At 39.4% G+C, this 22,591-nt stretch overlaps 1 protein-coding gene across 4 annotated transcripts; it reads left to right on the top strand.

Annotated features, from left to right (window-relative positions):
- The first annotated feature begins 2,520 nt into the window (after positions 1 to 2,520).
- On the top strand, positions 2,521 to 18,318 carry LOC135210285 (uncharacterized). 4 transcript variants are annotated; one of them, XM_064243159.1, is made up of 4 exons: positions 2,521 to 2,675; positions 14,016 to 14,098; positions 14,179 to 14,415; positions 15,612 to 18,318. In XM_064243159.1, the coding sequence occupies exon 4, from the start codon at positions 16,429 to 16,431 to the stop codon at positions 17,554 to 17,556; it is 1,128 nt and encodes a 375-aa protein (XP_064099229.1). In that variant the 5' UTR covers positions 2,521 to 2,675; positions 14,016 to 14,098; positions 14,179 to 14,415; positions 15,612 to 16,428; the 3' UTR covers positions 17,557 to 18,318. The 4 variants fall into 2 exon arrangements, with proteins under 4 accessions (XP_064099229.1, XP_064099230.1, XP_064099228.1 ...); XM_064243158.1 differs by having other exon boundaries at positions 14,200 to 14,415.
- The last annotated feature ends 4,273 nt before the right edge of the window (positions 18,319 to 22,591 follow it).

Consider the following 22,591-nt stretch of genomic DNA (forward strand, 5'->3'; position numbering starts at 1 on the left):
TAAGTAGAGTGGAGGAAGACACCACCGGACATTTATTCATGTGTAAATTGCTACAAAAATCAGAGCAGGATATAAATTTAGGGACACGGATATCCCTTAACAGAAAACTGGGAGAATATATAAGGGCAGCCCTCAAAATGAAGTGTTCTTAACCTGGAAAGCGATGGATGTCAAAGCTAAGTAGCTAGAACGGTTCTACCTCAGTTATAAAGAAGAAGAAATGAAAGGGAGTTGGGGGTAAAAGTAAAGTAGAAATATTGGATTGTATCTAATTTAGAAATATCTGTAATTTATCGGGGTTAATTTGGTTGCAAAAAAAGGATAATAGACATGAATTTAAAGAACCATTTTGAAGTAATATAAAGTTAAAGTAAATGATGAGCAAAGTAAACAAAGCATATGATTAATTAAAGCAAAATATATTTGTATATAAGCATCTTATTTTTTCTGCCAAAAAAAAAAAAATAATAATAATTATCATTATTATTATTATCTTCCTTTTTGCTTCTGTAGCTCCAATCTCAGGCTGTTGATTACTGTCGTTCTGGTGGTCAGTTGCTGAATGACGACCTCCAAGTACCTGACCGTCTTCCCCTTCAATTGGGTTGAATACCTGGTTGCCGGACGAAGCTCCTCTGTTGCCAGAGGTTCCATTTACGTCGTTGTCGTTTATTCCTTCATTTCTTTCCATCATTGCTGAGTTTTGCTATTTAACCCATACCTGGACCATACCCCATCAGGGATAGGTACTCATTTACAGCTGAGTAGACTGAGGAAATTATGGTAAAGATCCTTTCCCAAGGAATCAACGCCGAGGAGAGCGGTCACCCATCCAACGACTGACCAGCCCCAATGTTGCTTAACTTGACTTAAGTCCATTGACGACCTAACCCACTCCTCCACGGCGCCACAGGCTTATTATTATTATTATTATTATTATTATTATTATTATTATTATTATTATTGTGTGTGTGTGTGTGTGTGTGTGTATCACAGTCCTCCAATTCGACTAGGTGGTATTTATAGTGTGGGGTTCCGGGTTGCATCTTGCAGATTCCTTTTCAGGGAATATTAATTAATTATTATTATTAATTATTATTATTCTTATTATTATTATTATTATTATTATTATTATTATTATTATTTCATTGTTATTTTTTGCAGAAAAAAATAAGATGCTTATACAAAATATTATTTTTGCTTTAATTATTCATATGTTTTTGTTACTTTTCTCATTGTTTAGTTTAACTTTACTTTATGTTACTTCAAAATGTTTTTTTGAAAGAAGGTCTGTTTCCAGCATACACAAATATTAATAATAATAATAATAATAATAATAATAATAATAATAATAATAATATAATATAATTATTATTATTATTATTATTATTATTATTATTATTATTATTATTATTATTATTTGTTTTATGCTGGAAACAGACCTTCTTTCAAACATGTTTCATTTAAAATAATGGCAGAATTCACAGAATTGATTTTATACAAAATTCTTTCAATATGGCGAATTGAAAGAATTTTGTATAAAATCAGTTCTGTGAGTTTTGCCATTATTATTATATTATTATTATTAATATTATTATTATTATTACTACACTGTAAAAGGTTAAGAACCACTGAATTAAGGAAATAAAGCTTTGAACCTCATAAACAGTGTGGTGTGCCTGCAACTGTGTTTGTGGAGTGAGCGCTTAGGAACCAGGAACCACTACCATGCGAAGAGGGGAAAGGGTGTTGTTAGTTGGTAACCAGAGAGCAGGGAGGGGTGAGAGAGAGAGAGAGAGAGAGAGAGAGAGAGAGAGAGAGAGAGAGAGAGAGAGAGAGAGAGACGGCGCGTCAGCCCAGGGACAGGCAGGCGCCTTGGTAAATAAATAATGGCCTTTTTCATTTTGTTATTATGCAAGGCTCTGGGAAAACCCAAGGTTGTTTGCGATACCCCTTCGGCCCCTAGCTGCAACCTCTTAACATTCCTTTGACTGTACCCCGTTCGCATTCTCTTCCCTCCATCTTACTTTCCACCCTCTCCAGACAGCTGCTTTATAGTACTAGTGCAGCTGCTTTGAGGTTTTCCTCCTGTTACGTCTTTCAAACCCTTTCTGCTTTCAATTTCCCTCTCAGCGCTGAATGACATCATAGGTCCTAGTACTTGGCCTTAGGCCTAAATACTCGATTCTCTTTGGATACCAAACAAGTACTAAAAATTGCGCCGAAGGGAGGTTTCAGTGCAGCATACGTATAATGCTGTATGAAACTAAGCCACGGCTCATGAAACTCTCAGTCGTGACTAGGTGGTGGCCTATGTTGTTGGCACCTATAGCAGTGCCAGATGCACGATCATGGCTAACTTATCAGACTTTCAGCGAAGAGCGGATGGATGGCTGTGGACGATGCTCAAAGAAAGCTCTGCAAGTTTCCATCTAATCTACTTTTGAGGAGATTCCGACGTCGTATTCTGCCCACTAAGTTGGACGAAGTACATGGAAATCCCACGGCTTGAAAACGTTTTAGGTCCACAGTGCGTGGGCCAAAGGCCACGACCTCTGCAGTCTGTAGTCTTTCAGGATCACTGTTGCTGGCGTGAGATCAGTTGAGTGTTGAGAACACCAGTGGAAAGACGCAGTCACACCAACTAGCTCAAGGGAAGGGAAGGTTCGAAAGAGGTAAGGAACTAGACCCACTACTATATCTCATAATCGGTTAATTTGATCTCCTTTTCTCTGTATCATTTTGGTTACTTCCACAAGTGATAATAAAATGAGCAGCCAACGTGAGTAGTGCTTGGATCTGATCTCAAAAATCGTGCCATATTCGTATTCATATCATTAGTCCCTCGATACATAAACACACATCAATAGTTGGCGAAATAAACGTGACATAACTCTATCCAAAAGTTTGAGGTGAGAGTCAGCCTCCAAAGGCTACACCGGAGAACAATACTCCTAACAAGGAAAAAGATACAATACCTCCATTACAAAAGACTAGACTCGACAAGATTTCCACAAGATTGTACTAACAACACTTTGAGAAACAGAGGAAGCAATACTACGTATGACCCCGACCTGGGTCGCGTGGGATTCTTAAGTTACTGTGGGTCATGCAGAAATCAAACGCTCAGTGATTAATTTAACACCGGTCTTACTATTCTAATGAATTTACACCAAGGGCCCCGAGTGAAATGAACTTAATATCTATAGTACCGGCGGGATTGAGACCGAGCGGAAAACCGGCAGAGGCACGAGGGGAAAGTGCGTCTTTCCCTTCTCTTGACCGACGCTTAACTGCCCCGACCCTCAAGGAGACGGCTTGTTTCCTCTCTCCTCAATACCCCCCAGAAAACCCCCGATATATTGCTTCTAGGCCATGATTGGGTCTGGCACCTGTCCTTAGGTCTATTGACCAATGGGTGCCAATATAGGTGACGCCAAAGAACCAACGAACTTTTGGGGGGGATGTTTGGGGGGAGGTGACGCTTTCTTCATCTGAGAGAGAATGACCGTTAACGACCTCATGGCGTCTTGTAAGATGTTCCGATATTCTAGGGAAGTTGTTTATAAGCCCTCTAGAATGGCTTATCACTCCCTCCCCAAACTCCTTTGCGTCCTCGCAAAGCTATAGTCTCTGCCTTGTCCCATCTCGAGTCTCTTTTCTCAAGGTACTGATTTATCTAAATTCAAATTAACTATCTTAAAGGGGGCCATTTGACGTGTGTACAAACCAAAGGTTACAAGTAAATTGAACACGTCTTACAACAACATAAGATCTTTAAAAAAAAATTTAATTAAGAACAATCACTCTTTCCTGGAACAGATCAAAACCAAAAAAAAGAAATCATTCAATAAGTTCAGGTTCATACTCAAAACAAAATGGTGAAAACAAAAAGACAGAAAATTTTACACATTCAGCCACTGCCCTTGGCAATCACGACACATGGCATCCATTTTTTTAATGGACATTGTATCACGTTAATCTATTAAATTTCTTCAAAATAACAAAAAACATAATTTAAACATACACAGAACAAAAAATAATGCAATGGAATTTTCACGAAAATAAAAGATCCTCCTGGAACGTCATGTACATTTACTACTATCACATAAAAAAAAGATAAAAAATAGACTAAAAGAACCAGAGAAATAAATTTGGAAATTCAGGCACAAACAAACAAAATTTCATCATCTGTGAAAAATAAAAAAAAAACTTTACAAGCATTAGTGTAATTTATGAAAGATAAAATAGGATGGAATCGGTGTTCGAAACAAATAAAAAAGCGACAAATAACACAAATCAAACAAATCAAAATAACGTACAGCAACATAACCCAACATCCAAAACAGAATTCCACATAAGAATATGATCAGGTAATAACATTTGTTCTGAAAATAATTTGGACAAGTTATATCAAACAACATAAATTCGTGGACACATTACAATCTGATCGAGATAACAAGAAATAAAATAAAAAAATAAAAAAAAAATAAACAACTGGTATGATTCTGAATCCTAGGTAAAGACGTGGGTTGGCATTTACAGACTCTGTTCACTGACCCCTTTCATTTACTTTGAAATAGCATTTACTTATGACATAGGGCTCGGGAGCTCGGTCTTGCTCTCGGCCGGGCGCCCACTTGCGCCCTGGTGGTATTTTTCTCTGGCTCGGCTCCCAGGTACCCGGCCAACTTCGGGGGTACAGGAGACTGGTTGGTTGGTGTGGTACACCAAACGTCTTGACGTATACTGTGTGCGAAACGTGTTTCTGACAGGTGTTTTCTCCGCTTTGTGCTTCTAGTACATTTAAGTGGAATAAGCCAGTATTTCGATTAATTTCTTTCACATGATATGATCTCCAACAGGCAGGTTTTATCCACCATCCTATCCATGGGTGGGAGCGTATATACGCATCCACGAACACAATAATACTTGTATTACCCTGGCGCCGCAGGAGTGTCTCACCACAATTAATGCTCACGATAGAATTTAACAAGTACCACTTCGAGTGCCCTAATAAGGGACTTTTCTATGCCTGTATGCCTGCCGTAAGGATTTACATAAATAAAATGGATGGCTCTTTAAATAAAAAACAAAAAAAAAATACTTAACAGGTTGCTTTTCCATCGTATTAAACACACGATAGTTACTTACCAAATCTAGTTATGTCTCAAATCATGCCAATCCAAAAGAAGTGCTCTAGGGCTCTTCTAAGAGATCTTTCTATGCCTACATGTCTAGCATAAGTGCCAACATGATCTATGTGTATATCTGTCTCTACTAAGGCTCGAGGAAGAACGACTTGGGCTCGGATATCAGCGGCCTTTTTTCCCTATTTTACTTACAACATGACGTCTTTCACAATGAAAAACACGTTTTTTTTTTTGATAAATGCACAAAATTCGGGAACTCGTTACTCTCACCTTCCACACAAGCCTTAATCTGACTAATCCAAGCTTTAGACACCTGACTTTCAACCAATTCTCGCACACTCCAACCACAAAAATCAACCACACTTTCATTCTCCGGGCATTTATTCTGGAATCCCCCGGACGGAGTTCCACCTGCATTTAACCAGCTACCGCCTCAGGCACTCCCATTCATCTGAGAGTGCTTGCGAATTTCCCGCTTTCTGCGCGTCGCGCTTACGTTTGATTGACTGTCATTGTTCGGTACCGTCGCGACGCTGCTGGCACTATGCCTGCAGTGCCTGTGCCACCAACGTCACGAGGTTTCTTTTGTCGTTCCTCCCTGCGCCCTGTAGCACGAGTTGTTACTCTTATGATGTTCCTGGAGAGAGCATCCGCCATCCTATTACCTTACCTGGGACATATTCAATCTTTAAGATGTCAAGCTCTAAAATTCACTCGATCTAACGAGTTTGGCGATTTGTAATCTCGCTCTTATTCAGCAGGTACATTAATGGTTGATGATCTGTGAAAACCTATTTTATGTCCCAGCAAAAAATAACGGTGTCTCTCCAGCAACCATAAGACCGCCAAAGCCTCTCGATCGAAGGTACTATAATTTTTCTTGGCCCCTTTTAATCCTCGTGATGCAAAACAAACTGGTCTTTCATTACCTTCATCGTCAATCTGGGAGATTACTCCTATCGCAATATCACTTGCGAATGTGGTCACTAAAAAAGGACGATCGAACCTCGGTTAAGCCAAGAGTTTGTCGCTCCTTAGGGCATCTTTTAATTTCTGAAAAGCTTCTTCCTCCTTCTCACCCCATTGGAAACCAGGTTGCTTCCTTAATGCATCTAACGGTCTCGCACTTCTGTCCAAAATTTCTAATGAACTTCCGATAGTAATTTGCGAGTCCGAGAAGCTGGCTACATCTTTCGCATGTTTTGGTCGTGGAAATTCTTTAATTGCTATAACCTTATTGGCACAAGGCTTAAGGCCTTCGGAAGTTACTAGGTGCCCCAAAAATTCTACTTCGGCCTGGAAAAACTTACATTTGTCTAAATTTATTTTCATCCCATGACGTCTTAATGCTTCCAAAACTTGTATCAGGTTACCTTTATGCTCCTCTACAGTAGCACCAACTACAATGATATCTAAATATACAAAAACTCACAATGCTAATTATAGAGGCTAAAACGCGTATCATTACTCGTGAAAATGAGCTGTAAGATATTCAACCTGAAGGGAAGGAAATTATATTCATATAGCCGATTGCTATAAAGGCCGTTTTCTCTTTACTTTCATCATCAGGGCAAGCCTTGAGATCCAATGTGGCGAAAAACTTACTCTCCTTTACTTTAAGTAAAAGCACTCCGATCGAGGGCAATGGATAGGCATTATCCTTGGTAATGGCATTAGCTTCTGTATTATTACTTAACTAAAATTATCGTTATTTTATTTCATTTTATTTATTTTTTATTTGTTTACTCATTTATTCATTTATTTTTCCATTTTTTTTTTTTTTTTTTTTTTTTTTTTTTTTTCTCTCTATTTGACCTAACCGGGGCAATTGACCAGTGGATCTTAAATGGACTCGTATCATTAGTACTTGAAAAAGAATAACAATCTGGTTTAACTACGAGAATCTCAGAGGTCACCACCCATCCAGGTAACTACTACTAATAACAATAAATTTAACATTACACACTATTGGTGGTGTTCTCAGACAACCACTGGCTATTGAGGAGAGGCTCTAGGGGGGGCGGGTTTGGTCTCCTACCCTCAAGGTGGAGGACTTGAAAACCAACAATAAAAATGAACAAAATAAAAATAAAAAAAACATCAACAATTTCCAACAACATTAATGGCAAGCAATATCAGTGAATTGGTTACTACTCATTGACTCTAATAAGAACAATTCGTAATTAAATTACTCAAACTGCAATCACAGATAAATCACAAAAGGGTTCAGTTACCACAAATCTGATTAAAAAAAAAAGAAATCGACATATCACTAGTTGATTGTTTACGTTATTCCTGATAAAACAAAATTTCTCAGACAAATTACTTGAATAACTTAAAAATTCGAATCAAAAGGACATATTCTAATAACACAGAACAGACAATAAACTAATCACAAAGCCTTTTGATAATATAATATTTACAAAAAAAACTTTAAACTACTGTGAATAAAACAAAACCAAAGAAACTTGTTTCATTGCGGGTTGCCCACATTTTCATACCCATACTGTTTAAATTCTTCACAAAGACCCCCACTGACAATTATTCACGCTGGTCAGTAATTACTCTCCTCGTGTCCCTTGTGCCAAGGAAGGATCCAGCTGACCCTCCTTCCTCTCTCCACGTCGCCGTCCCCTCCCCCTTCCTCTTGAGGGGAGGGGAGGAGTGTCTTGCTACACTCCCTTGCTGTCGTCAGCCGCCATCCGACGGCTGTCAGCTTTTCTTACTTCTAACAGCTTGGTCTATACCAGACGAAGCTTACAGCTCACACTCCCCCATCCATCCTGAAGGTGAATACCGTCTCCTCAACGTCTAGAGGGGCTAGGGGAAGGAGGAAAGTGCCCATCTCCTTCCGACCCATTCCCGCTCTTGAGGGGGGTGTGCTGTCCTGTAGGGGGAGTCCCCTACTCCGACAGTCTCACTCTGCTACTCTTCGGGGGAGAGAACTGGTATCCCTCCCGCTGCCCAACAGGGTGGTTTCCCCTGTTCAATTGGGCGCACACAGCTGACTCCAGGCACTCTTCTTTCCCTTTGGCGGGAAAGACTTTTGGCGGGCGCTCATTGCTGTCCGCCATCTTTGCTCCGTTCTTTGTCATCGCCGATGGTCTGCGAAGGCACTGCTGATCACTGTGCTGACGATCACCTCCTTCCACTTGCTATCGTAACCAGCGTCTGGCTGGTTTTATTTGGGGAGTGCAAATCTTCACTCCAATCATACGACACTCGTCCTTTCTGTCTTTCCCTCGCTTATACACTGCATACAGTTTTTTTAGTCTGTTGACCGTTTTATGCACAGCTCGTGTGTGCGTGTATTTGCCCGTTTCACGAATTCTCGCGCTCGGTATTGCAATATCGCACGCCGACTTTCTTCGCTATCTACCGCTCGTTACTTTGACATTTAGTTACGTGAAGGCAAGCTCGAATTTGCTTAACGTATCACTTCAACGTCGGCCCTTTTGTGTTGTTGTTTCATGTGACCGCTCCGTCGTGTATTTTCCGATCATAAAGACACTGAACAATTTGTCACCGAATCCGCGCCTCGAAAGACCCACAGATCGCTATATTTACTGTTAATTAGCGCTTCGCAGCGAACCCCACACACCTGACACCAAAATTATGACCCCGACCTGGGTCGCGTGGGATTCTTAAGTTACTGTGGGTCATGCAGAAATCAAACGCTCAGTGATTAATTTAACACCGGTCTTATATTCTAATGATTTACACAAGGGCCGGCCCGAGTGAAATGAACTTAATATCTATAGTACCGGCGGGATTGAGACCGAGCGGAAACCGGCAGAGGCACGAGGGGAAAGTGCGTCTTTCCCTTCTCTTGACCGACGCTTAACTGCCCGACCCTCAAGGAGACGGCTTGGTTTCCTCTCTCCTCAATACCCCCCAGAAACCCCCGATATATTGCTTCTAGGCCATGATTGGGTCTGGCACCTGTCCTTAGGTCTATTGACCAATGGGTGCCAATATAGGTGACGCCAAAGAACCAACGAACTTTTGGGGGGGATGTTTGGGGGGAGGTGACGCTTTCTTCATCTGAGAGAGAATGACCGTTAACGACTCATGGCGTCTTGTAAGATGTTCCGATATTCTAGGGAAGTTGTTTATAAGCCCTCTAGAATGGCTTACGTATATGCTTCTTGAAATTCAATTTCTGAGCAATAGTTATGCCTCAAACCTTACAATTTAATGACATTTAAAACCGTGCAATTTAAATGAAAATCAGGATGCAAAGGGAAAAGTGGTCAGGATCGACTATCATACATTGAGTTTTGGAAGGGTTACCCTTCATGTCCCAAAGCCTAATCCACTCTTGAATACCTGCCAGACGTCTATTCAATGATGCAGCAACTACAGACCTACTTCGGGTGCGAAGGAACAACTACTATAGAGTAGCATCATTGGCATGTGCAATCAATTTGTGTTCCATATCCCGTCATATGTCACGAGTATAGATAATAAATAGTAAAATTCCGAGAACGCTACCTTGAGGAGCACCTGAAATACCATTAATAAAGCTACTACACTCGCCATCAGCAGACCCTTTGGGTTCTGCTTATTTAAAAATTCACCTCAAATATTACTAAAGAAGCCACCAGTTCCAAATAACCTTAGCTTGTAGACAAGTGCTTCAAAATTCAAAAGGTGTAAGGCTGTTCAAAACAAATCTGAAGCGACCATGTGGGGTTCCCCATCCTCATCATGAGAAATCTGCCTACGACCAGTGAGTGAGAAATCATTGTCTTTGCCTTATGTGATTTACTCCTGCATAGGCACCAAAATGAACATCACACTTCTACTTCTGTAAAGTTTTAATTACACTTTATATAAAGCCATTGGTTGATGCTACTTTAGAACCTGAATACGATCATTAGGTAACATTTTGCATCTCTAAGAAGTGCCAAAGAAAAATAAAATCAAGCATTAAGGGCTTCCTTCAGCTAAGAGATCGAATGAAAAGTCGAAGAAAACGATCAAATTGATTTAGAATGAATATCTACTGAATTATAGACACGGCGATTAAAAAGAAAAAGGAATAAAAAAAAACCGGAGGAAGAGAATTATCTAAACAATAAGCAATGACGCGCTGTTCACTGTGGCATTTGATATACTGCTATCTCTCTCTCTCTCTCTCTCTCTCTCTCTGTATGTATGTATGTATGTATGTGTGCGTGGTTTGATTTGATCCTTCATTGCCATTACTAGTCCATGCAATATTTTTCTTCTAGTCATTTGAACGAAGACCGAAATGGCCCAAATTTAACTAGAAATATGATTAGTGAGTGCTCATGATTGTCCAGTTTTTTCAAGTTTAATCAACAAGTTGAATATTATTTATATATTTATTACAGTGTCAAATGACGCTGTTTAACTAAAAGGAGACAATTCCTAACAGGTAACGTGACCTACCTTCGATGCTCCTAATGCCTGCCCTCTCTGCGTAGCTGAAATCAGTCATTGAGTCTAGGTTCTAATTCAAACTCTTGAGATACAAAAATAGTCTTTGTTTTCTTTCTCGCCTTGAGGACAAACGCAATTTTTGGGAGGCTACCTTTTCGTTTTCACGGCAACTAAATAGTGATTATTAGGGAAGAGTCAGTCATACCCACATCGTCTCAGTGGCGTGATCGGTATGGTCATGACCTCCACCTCGGTGGCCGCGAGTTCGATTCTGAGCATTCCACTGAGGGGTTAGAGATGTGTATTTCTGGTGATAGAAGTTCACTCTCGACGTGGTTCGGAAGTCACGTAAAGCCGATGGTCCCGTTGCTGAATAACCTCTGGTTCCATGCAACGTAAAACCACCATACAAACAAACAAATCAGTCTTGCCCACACTGTATCTATGACGAATATACCCTATTACAGTCCTCTTGACCCAATCTTTTATTTTTTTTTTTTTTTTTTGCTTATTCGTGGAGTATGCCTACAAACTACTTTGTTGCTCTTGTTCTTGTTCGTGGGGGGGACGGTTAGGAGAGGTCTGTGACAAAGCCTAAAAAGGTCTGAAAAAGGTGTTTCGCGTCGAGTTAAAGATACAGGAATTTTAGGATAGGATATTTATGATTTATTTATTGGAATGAAAATGTAAAAAAAAAAAATAATGAACATGTGAAACAGCACAGAACGATTATTTCTAATAAAATGTAGTGTATTTATTCATTTCAATTTTCGCTGGTGAAGAACGCGCTATTTGACTGTAGATTTTAGGACACGCCCGAGTAAGCTGGAGGTCGGATCACACTTTTTTTTCATCATGTCTTAAATAATAACTTTCTTTTGGGTTTTCTAGTAGTCACCGTCTCGTGATTTTAATCTTAGTCTCGTGGTCTTTTGTCCTAAACTCTCGGAGTTATCAGCATCTTAGTTTCCTGCAGCCTATCTCTTGGATGACATCACCCTAAGGCCAGCCAGTTGATGGCCCCGTTAGCCTCTTTTCCTTTCAGGGACTCAGGCCTCTTGTAAATGGACTGGAACACCTATTTCTTCTCAGAGAGAAAGGTAACTAGAACATAACTCACATCACGATTTTCTCTATACCAAAACTTTTTGGATACTACACAAACAAAATTTGTGGCAACTTAGACAATGAGTCGCTCTCAGTGGCGTGATCGGTATGGTCTTGACCTGCCACCTCGGTGGCTGCGAGTTCGATTCCCGGCCATTCCATTGAGGAGTGAGAGATGTGTATTTCTGGTGATAGAAGTTCACTCTCGACGTGGTTCGGAAGTCACGTAAAGCCGTTAGTCCCGTTGCTGAATAACCTCTGGTTCCATGCAATGTAAAAACACCATACAAACAATTTCGCAAGCAACCTCAGTTTTCCTTATTCTTCAATTGGAAGGCCTCGCTCTCATTTCTTGGTTTGTTTATTTGTTTGTTTGTTTGTATGGTGTTTTACGTTGCATGGAACCAGTGGTTATTCAGCAACGGGACCAACAGCTTTACGTGACTTCTGAACCACGTCGAGAGTGAACTTCTATCACCAGAAATACACATCTCTGACCCCCCAATGAAATACCCGAGAATTGAATTCGCGGCCACCGAGGTGGCACGTCAAGATCAAACCGACCATGCCACTGAGGCACTTGGCTTGTTTATTGACTTCCCATTATTTGTCTTGTTGTACCAGTTCTTCTAACCCTCTCACATACCTGCTATTTTTCTATCAGTGGGGTCTGCATAGTTCAACGTTCCACTAACTCCTATAATGCAATTTAAGTACCTAAACTTTCTTGCATTCCAATATAACTCCGAAAAAATGTCATATTTGGCTCTACTGCTTTCCCAATCATTTCTGTGAGTGGCTAATCCCTTCAGCTTTGCCACAGTCACGATTCCAAAAAAACTGACCTTTCTAAACTTTCAAACTATTGTGTGGGTTTTCCATCTTCACCCAAACTTAGTGGTATCAAAAAAATGTAGTTAATTCTAACATCTTGAATAGAATTCTCCTTTTTCAAATCGCCAGTTAGACTTCTGAAGAGCAAGATCAAGGTTTCTCTATTTTCCAGATTCTCGTTTTTTGTTGTCTCAAAGAAAACAACCGAGATGGCTGTTTGTCTATCCGTTCGCTCTCAGATTTTAAAAACTTCTGAGGCTAGAGGGCTGCAAATTGCTATGCTGATCATCCACCCTCCAATCAACAAACATACCAAATTGCAGCACTCTAGCCTCATTCGTTTATATTTTATTTGAGGTTAAAGTTAGCCATGATCGTGCGTCTGGCACCACTATAGATGACAACAACACTGGTCACCACTGGGCCGTGGCTAAGTTTCACGAACCGCAGCTGAGAATTTCATAATACAGCATTATACACTGTACAGAAAACTCGATTGCGCCGAAGAAACTTAGGGGCATTTTTTTTTACTTGTCTCAGCTTTACGTCGGTCGTTTTCTCCGCCTATTAGAAGAAACAAGTCGTGATCCGACCACCAGATCAGTTTGGATACGTGAAAGATTTTCACCTCACGCACAAGTTGTAAACATGACTTGGATTACACCATGCTAAACTCTGTGATCAAAGAGAGCCTTGTTTCGCCACAAAAATTAAAATAAATACGCTATATTTTATGAGAAATACTTTTTCCGTACTTATTTTTATTTTCATTCTAATAAACAAATCATAAGTATCCTGCACTAAAATTCCTGTATCTTTAAACCTACGCAAAACACTTTTTCAGCCATTTTTAGGCTCTTCCATAGACCTTGCCTAACACCCCCTCCCCCAAAACAAGAACAAAAACAACAACAACAACAAAGTAGCTTGTAGGCTTACTCCCCGAGTAGGCGGTAATGCCCTCATGTCTGTAGCGCTTCGCCCCCCCCCCCCCCCCCCCCCCGGCCTCTCATCTCGCACTCTCTCTCTCTCTCTCTCCACCCTTTCCTCTTCTTTGGCTCTCCCTTCTCGCCCTTGCAAAGGTGGCGCGGTTTTTGGTTGCAGTGTGCTTTCTTTCGACAGTCAGCAACATCCATAAGACCAACACATTCTACATTTCATCTGCACATATAAGAAATGTCCGAGTTGCTCGGCACACGAGTACTTGGCGTTCTGAAAGTTCCTCTCTTTTCTCCCTTCTTTCTTGTCATTTCTCTCTCTGGTGAGACGCATCGGTTTCTTGATTTAGACACAGGAACCTTTCCTCGTCTATTTTCGTTCTCTCTCTTCTTCAGATACATCTTGAATAAAATAAGTTTTGTTCTCATTTTCCTAATTTGATCCTCAACTAGGTTAGGATGAATAAGTGATGACGAACTCCCCTCTCCACTTATATAGTATCTTCTCAGATTCAATTGTGTGCAACTCTAGCCAAGTGAACCTACTCATTCCTCCATTCATCTTTATTTCTAGCTTTCTTAGCAAGGCATTCGGGATGCGTTGGTGCCATCGAGTGGTCCTCATCTCCTCCGTTTTGCTTGCAGCCTCGATCCAGGGTAAGACCTTTTGGTTAGCTAGTTTGTTAAAAAAAAATTATTATACTCTCTGCTTGTGTTCTTTCCTGTACTAAAAATAGGCGCTTTCCATTTTTTAACAGCTGTTCAAGGGGCAGATTTACGACGAGGCTTTCCTACTCCTGCTCCTTCAGAAGTGGAAGGCTCTCCGAGTACGCTCACGCCTTTGGAATGGAGTCAAAATAAGTCCTCCTTTTCCAACGGCATTCTATGGAATATTAACCAGGAGGAGGATTCAGCATCCAGAGTTATCCCAAGAGATGTCCACTGCAAGAAAGAAGGGTTGAACCCAATCCCAGGTACACAGAGCTTGAAGTGCTATGTAATTAATTTAGGTCATTTATGGCTTACTACCATTTTTAATGTTAACCAAGTCCACAAAAAGCCTGATTTGACAGGAAGCGAGCAAAAAATTTTCATTGTCAGAACTTCTTTTTAATTTTTTTATTTGGGGGACGACAAGCCTCTCCACAGCAACTCATCTTTGCCTTAGCTTCTCACTAACTTTACTGAAGAGGGCTAGAAATAAGTGTAGTGCAAGTGGTACTCGACAATGTTCAGTTTGGAAGTGTTCCATAGGCTACTGTTCTACCTGTATTGAATCTGCTCATTTTGCTGTGGTGGAGTCCTTAGTATTGGATCTTTATTCCATTGTGATCCAGCTCACTTTTGTATGAATTTGAACAAAAAAAAAAAAAGTTAAACATTTCTATCAATGAAACGTTAGGACACAGAAGATCTATCTTCATCTTAAATATTCAGAGAATACCTTAGTAACAAAACAAAAATAAATAAATAAAAGACATAACCATACAACTGACGTCACAGAATGGTCCTGTATTTTAGAAACAAAATACTGATATGATATAAAAAAATAATGACCTACATTCCTAAAAAGCTTCTTTCATACATTCCAAACATAATGATTTTCAAATAGAAAGGTAGCAACGCATAACTAATAACTTTTTCGTTCTTAGCTCCCTTGATTGAAAGTTTTCTTTTTATTAAATAAACAATAGTAACTTTTGCAAAAATCATTATTATGCATAAAGTTAGTGGGCGCATATGCATGTTCGATTACTATTAGTAAATTGACTTGTCCTTTTAACTGGTAAAAATTTAATATGAAATACATAATATTATTATCTACGAGATCTAATGAATAAATGTTAGTTGTGTTTCACTTATATATTGTTATTAATTCACAGCACCCATGCTTCTGATATCCAGCCCTATCCCTTACGATGCTCCTGATTGGCTAGTGATCAGCCAGTCACAACACTGGAAACTCGCCAGACTCTCCCAAATCATTCCCAAGTAAACATCTCCGCTCCGACCTCTCCTGAGGTGTAATGAAAGGTAAAAGTTTTGAAAGACATATTTTTCAGGAGAGGTCAGAGCGGAGATGTTTACTTGGTGATGGTTTGAGAAAGACTGGCGAGTTTGCTGTGAATTAATAATAGTTTATATACATTCATGCAATGTCTTGTTTCAGGTTCCTGCCAAAAATTTATATACTGCAAAGATTTATCTGGCGAAGGAGTTGAAGACTGGTATATCCTATTGTTCACTTGTCCTGAAGGACAAGTATTTGAAGATACTTCTGGTAAGTGCAAACATCTCTCCTCAGTGAAATGGAGTCCAGAATGCCATGCTGATAGCAAAGACCATGTCAGTGAGAAAGCTCTTATCCACAACAGATTACTGGATGACGAAGACCTGACGAAACAAAATACTTTGACCACTTCTAATTCCTCTAGTGAGGAAAAACATCCAGGCACACTGAAGGATTCCTTAAAGCAAAATATATGTGATGACGATGCAAGTGTTGCATGTGGTGTTCCAGGAAAAGATGAACTGAACAAGAATGGCCCTGTGACCAGTGCAAATGTCCATCAGGAAACAGAATTACCATCACTGGACATCAGCAGACAAAACAATGGAAGTGTGAGAGACGACACTTCAGACTTTTCAGACCAAGACGATGTCCAAGAAAGGAAAAAACGTTTTGCAAACCCTTTGGAAACCAATAAAAACATAGTAAATATTATAGCTCAGGAGGCTGAGGAAATATGCAATGATATGAAAAACATCGACGAATATGTTAAATATGTTAGGTCTAGAGGACCTTTACAATTTACACATAAGGAAGACTTCCTCGTGGATATTTTAAACGTCTACAACCAAAATCTGAAGTCTGCCCAGACGAACACTAAATCCTGGGACCAGAGGAGAGGGATTCTAGAAGCCATTACAGAGGTTTTCAATTAGTCAGGGAGTTTGGGCCTAAGCTCAAAAATCGGTTTCACAGCATGAAAACCTCTATTGCCAATATACCAAAGACGGATCAAAACTTTGAAAAAAATGCAATTGATATGAAGAAGTTAAAGGAAGAGATAGAGAGATTGGAAGCTCAAATCAAATCTATTACATACACAGATGGCATGGAAATCATTTTTGAATACTTAGAACACATGATTGAAGAGAAAAGGTTGGAACTTTGGAATTTGACCCAAAAAAATGGCATGTATGAGAAGGAATTTCAACAACTGGCTGAAATCGTCGAATATGTCTTAAACAACTCGATTGAAATACAAGGGAAATCAAGCAAGGCAGTTAGACTGATGGAGGCATTTCATCAAACAATTTATCAAGACAGCAGAAAATTTACTACTTCCATTTCCAAGGCGCAAATGGGCAGAAGAGCTATAGAGATGACAAAGAAGAAGACCCAACAGGAAATAATTGATCACAAGAACAGAATAGATGAAGCTAAAAGAGAAATTGAAAAGAATCAGCACCTGTTGAGAGCCTATAGAGAACAGGTAGAGGAAGCTAAGCATGATATAGCACAATACATGTGGGAACTGGAAGCACATGCTAAAATAAATCATGATATGGCAGTAGCCGGCGGGATCTTAATGGTTATACCAGTTGTGGGCTGGATAACAGGAGGCGTTCTTTTAGGTGTGGGGATAGAAGAAAGGAAAAGAGCCCTCCGCATGAAGGAAGATGCTAGGAGTCACTTGGAACGAATGATAATAGACTACGAGAATAATGTTGCCATTTTGGAGAACATCGTAGCAAGAGAGGTACAAATAATCAACAAATTGGTTAGTGCAATTACAACCTTCGAAAGCAGTTTACTAGCTCTGCAGAAAATCAACGGTAGTCTTCAGAGCATGGAGAGAAATGCCACTTCTATTATGCCTTACATCACCCGAGCAGTTTCGGTGCTCGGTGGCTTGAAAGATGTGTTCTCCTCGGTGGAAGATGACTTGAAGGAAATGAAGCAGGAAGTAAAGGAGGCCTACATCAAAGCAAAGCAGGGAGAAGGCAGTTACTTTGGGTATGAAGCAGTAGAGGAGAAAGTACAAGGTCCTTGGGAGGATGCAAAGAGTAAAATCATTTCGGTGGGAGATTGTGTTCCAAGAAACTGAATCGTTGCTTAATATGGATTAATAAAATGATTATTTAAGGACCAAGCTCAATAACGAACTTTGCAAAATAAAAGCTACGTGGTATATCCTTGTGCAACATAAGATTCCTTTTCTGCAACTTTTCAGTACACTGAGCATTAATTTATGTAAGAGAGTGTAGTAAAAATATTGACTACCAAGGATGGAGTCATTGGATTTAGCCCTTCTCAATTTGAAGTGCTGTATGCTGACACTGCTTTGTTTCTTGGTTTCCTTTTACTCTCTTAAATTCAGACATAATCAAGTCTTAGGAAGTCTAATAAGTCTACATATATAGACTATAAGCATGTGTGTGCAAGTATATCTCATTTAATGTGCTGCAGAGATTTGCAATGCCAATTTGGTTTGAAATTTGTTATGTATACTACAGACTGTAAAATGAGAACACTGGAAAGTGTTCAGCAACCTAATATTAGAAATAGTAAAGAATGTTTTGTTTTAATATTTGTTTATATTACATAAAGCATACCTGGGAGTTTTGATTCTAATGTCTTAGAAATTAAGAATTTCCCTTTGAAAGTGCCTCTTCAGGCTCCTGACTAATTAAGTCTTATTGCTTGAGTGTGTGAACCAGTTGAATTAGCTAAAAGCCTTTGTGATGTACTATGCCTGATACTTTTCTTAGTTATCTTGACTACATTTTTTATTATTTTAACCCACGTTGTTTTTTTTTCTCTCTCTGTTTGTATGAATACTACCAACAATAAAACAGGTAGCACCATTCCTGGAATCTTATTTCCCTTATAGAGATTTCAAGTAACAGGTAGATTCAGAAAGTGGCAATGTATTTTCTTTGTGTTGAAGTCAGCACCACAACGTTTCAACCTTCCGCCAGTGGACAGCTATGTTGAGTCATGCATTGCAGGCAAATGTTTTCACAGATATACTAAGGAGGGTCAAACTTGTTCTGCTTACAGAAACGACCTATGCCCCAACTGAAGAGAAAATTCAAGCTCAATTTGATGTGGAAAAAAACTGGTTGACTGCAGTTAGAAACGGAAATTGCAGGCGACAACCTGGTCAGTCTGTTGACCAACTTGACCCATATGCCAAAATACTCGCTGATTTGGCTTCGCATTGTAATTTCCAGGACTGTTTCAGAGAATGTCTCCTTAGGGAAAGTTTCCAGAGTGGCCCACAGTCAGGCAAACTAACTGGCTTGTTGCTTCAGAGTTTGCAAAACAAATCTTTCCATGACTATGTAGACTATTGCCAAATCCAGGAAAAGTTAATGACATGAAGCCAGATACACAGGTCCTCCAGACATTCAAAACTTACGACTTGCCTAACTTGAAAAGGGACAGGTTGCTAGATCAAGTCCCTGCCAGCTATAAATGTTGCGTCCAATTCCGTGGCATTTCCAGCTCACGCGTAGCATATGCCATAAGAGGTCATTCAGCGTTGAAACAGAAACTGACAGTAAACGTTTGAAAGGTTTATCAGGAGGAAAACCTTGCTCTAATTTCTGTTTGTGATTTATATGCTAACACCATACAGTTTAACTGTTCGGTCCCTTTAATTAATTTATTCCATTTTCCACTGAATTCCCCGATGAGGTAATTATGAATCATGAAACGTAAGAATGAATACAGAAAAAGTGAGCATCTCCAGTGTATTCCTGACATTGGTTCTACTGTGTGTGCGTACGTGCGCGCCGAGTCTGCAGTTTCTGTGATGTTTCTTGGCTGCCGACCATAAGGAATCCTATTACTCAGGACCCAGCTATCACTTCATATTACTTTTCGACCTTTCCATTTTTTCTATTACGAATCAGAGGTTACAACAAATTGCAATCATTTGCAAAGACACTAACGTTACGGCCCAGCCCTTCAAGATAAATGTTGCAAGTTGGAAAAATTGTTCCACAAGAAAGTAAACAAACACACACACACACACACACCACATATATATATATATATATATATATATATTATATATATATATATATATATATATATGTGTGTGTGTGTGTGTGTGTGTGTGTGTGTGTGTGTGTGTGTGTGTGTGTATGATTGTGGGTGTGTCCATGCAAAAAAGACAATTTCCTTACTTTGATATACTGCAACCCCGTCAAGACAAGTAGATGGAATTTCATACCAGCATACTGGGTAGTATAAACTGATGTGAATCCTGCACCTGAAAAGAAATTTGATAAAAATTATCTATGGTGCATCACCATACCTTGACCGGAAATAATAAGTAAAAATCTTCAGTTATGCTACATGAGCGAGGCTGTATTCTATCAAAATACAATAATGGTTAAAACGGGAATTTTCGATCGTTTGCACGATGGTCCTCTTCAACCACGTGAATAATAATACATGTATATTCTTACAACGTTAATCATTGACAAAATGTTAAGACAATTAATGAAACATCGGACAGTCTTTCGGATTTAACTATGGAATGGCATCAAGTAATGGCTGTTTCCCCGTCTGTGCGCGCCAGACGAGAATCGGTTCCTCCAGCCACTTCGACAACTTCTGTAGGGAAAGACAAGGGAGGGCCTGGGCCCACCCTGGCCCAAAATCAGGGTCCCCGCCCCCGGGATCGGGAAACAGCTTTAAACCTACCGTTCCTGCATCTTTGAGATTAAAATCCTCTGGAATAGCGATGGAATTCCGCCTCTCACCTGTTCTGGCTAATAGTATGTGCTTGGAGTTTGTGGATTAGATTAGACTTTCTGACTGGGTGCATGCCCGTCTCGTTTTAAAGCAGTATTTTACGTCCATTTTGTTGACAACATTTTCATTCTTTTTAATCATGATGACGAAGCATTCGAAACACTAATAGTCTGCACTAGTGCTAAAGAGTGTTATGGATAGACTAATAGTTCGTTAACAATCAAATGCAACAAATCAAGTTCACACGTGAAAGGGAATCAGTGCAAATTACCACAATGAAGTTTGAATTCTGATGATAGAAAGCCGACTAACAGAGAATTATATGTCCATTTTCATTCTTTTCGTGGTATTGAGATGAAAATATCACTGTCAACATGGCTGGCAGATTTCTTAAAATATGTGACCCACAGTACCTACTTGGTAGGCTGATCAAAGTAAGAGATATAACGTAACAACACTTCCGAGAGGTTAAAAACCGCAGCTCACGTTATACAACAACACAGGGCATTAAAGAAGCCTTCCTTCACAAATGAAATTTCAATGAAAAAAAAAAAAAAAAAAAAAAAAAAAAAAAAAAAAAAAAAAAAAAAAAAAAAAAAAAAAAAAAAAAAAAAACCTATTAGAGGAATATACAGGATATGCTATAAACTGCAGCCCCTGTGATTTATTTTATTCTGGGAAGACCGATATAATAATCGAGGGATGAAAGATTACAAAAATAATAAATAAATAAATAAATAATTAAAAAGGCGGTTATATATAGGGACTTCGCTCAAACCATCGTCATGCTAAACATTTTTGGGAGACTAATTACGTCATGGACCACGGGACTACGAGAGAACTAAAACTAAATACACTATAGTAGTCAAGCCGATAGTGGAAGTGGAGGATGCTTTCATATTTGCCAAACATCAGATAGCAATAAAGCCTTTACGCAAGAAGACAAACTTAAGCAGTTTCTCGAGGCTCCTGATACTGCGCTTTCCCCTTTTCTCCCCCCCCCCCCCAGCTTGCCTTGCATAGAGACAGTCAGTCACCCAGCAGATGTCCACAATGTTTGGCGCACACATATGGGGGAAACCGTCGTTTTCAATGCCGTTTCATAGTTAAATCCGAAAGATTGTCCGTAGTTGCCCATTAAGCGGTAACAAAATTTCGTCAATCGTTTTAAGAAATACGCGTAATTTCATTCAGCGCTGGCAGAAGACGACCGTTGTGCAATCAGTCGAATGCTATCACTTTGAAAATTTTGGAATGTTAATATATCCTTGCTCATATACTTTACTGAGGAGTTTAACTCAATGAAAACGTTAGTAACTAAAAAAAAACACAGGTCAGGAGGACCGAATAAAAACTGTCACATTATACCACCAAATAAGCACAGACTAATAGTCTTTGGTGAAAACATAGACTTAAGACTATTACTGTCGTAGATACTACAGGAGGTTTAAAATATAACAAGTTCTGAAGGGACTGAAATGGTTCAGACTGATCGAGAAATTTCATTAACGCCTTTTCTATTAAAAACCGGCAATTTCTTGTGATTAATAACGAATCCAACTATAGGCCTATAAAACAAATTTTGAACGCGAGGTCGTCTCAATTTCTATTCAAAACCGACAATTTCTTGTGACCCAACCAATAGTGGCAAATGCAACTAGTAGATCTATAAAATACATCAAATGTTATTTCACTCAACCTTAACCAATGAGTATAAACAGGTCTACTACTTCACTTCTAAATCGTCCTCTACAATAGTGATCATAAAATCGACTTGAGGCTTGAACAATTACGTGGAAATTGTAAGACTCTATTGCGAAGTAACTATGGAGGTGAAGTTGCGCCATCTTGCTATGTTGAACCGTTACATCATTTTTTCTTTTTTACATAAAAGGAAAAGTATGTCTGGTGAGTTTCAGGATCATTGATGGTAACACATCGGCCGAGTACAACAATACAGTTACGTGATTTCTTGAAATGAATTGAATATATAATTTAGACCAAGCACTGGAACCTACGAGGTCATTCAGCACCGAAATGGAAATTGACAGTAAAAGGTTTGAAAGGTGTAACAGGAGGAAAACCTCAGAGCAGTTACACTATGAATCAAGTGTTGGGAGAGGGTGGAAAGTAAGATAAGGATAATATGAAAGGAGATACAGTAAAAGGAACGAAAGTGGCTGCAGCTAGGGGCTGAAGGCACGCTGCAAAGCACCTTAAGCAATGCCTACAGTGCACCAGATTTTTTATAAGCAACCGCGGTATTTACAAAAGCGGCAAGGCCTTCAATTTGCGACCACCTCTGCTATTAAAAGGCCAAAAATTTAGAATGTTTGACAAATAAGAATGAAATCACAAGTCCACACTGTGAA

The sequence above is a fragment of the Macrobrachium nipponense genome, chromosome 39 (genome assembly GCF_015104395.2).
Source record: "Macrobrachium nipponense isolate FS-2020 chromosome 39, ASM1510439v2, whole genome shotgun sequence".
Lineage (NCBI taxonomy): Eukaryota > Metazoa > Arthropoda > Malacostraca > Decapoda > Palaemonidae > Macrobrachium > Macrobrachium nipponense.

What these genes read in the sequence shown, in the direction of transcription:
- LOC135210285 (XM_064243159.1), top strand. Translation starts at nt 16,429, where the DNA reads ATGAAAACCTCTATTGCCAATATACCAAAGACGGATCAAAACTTTGAA.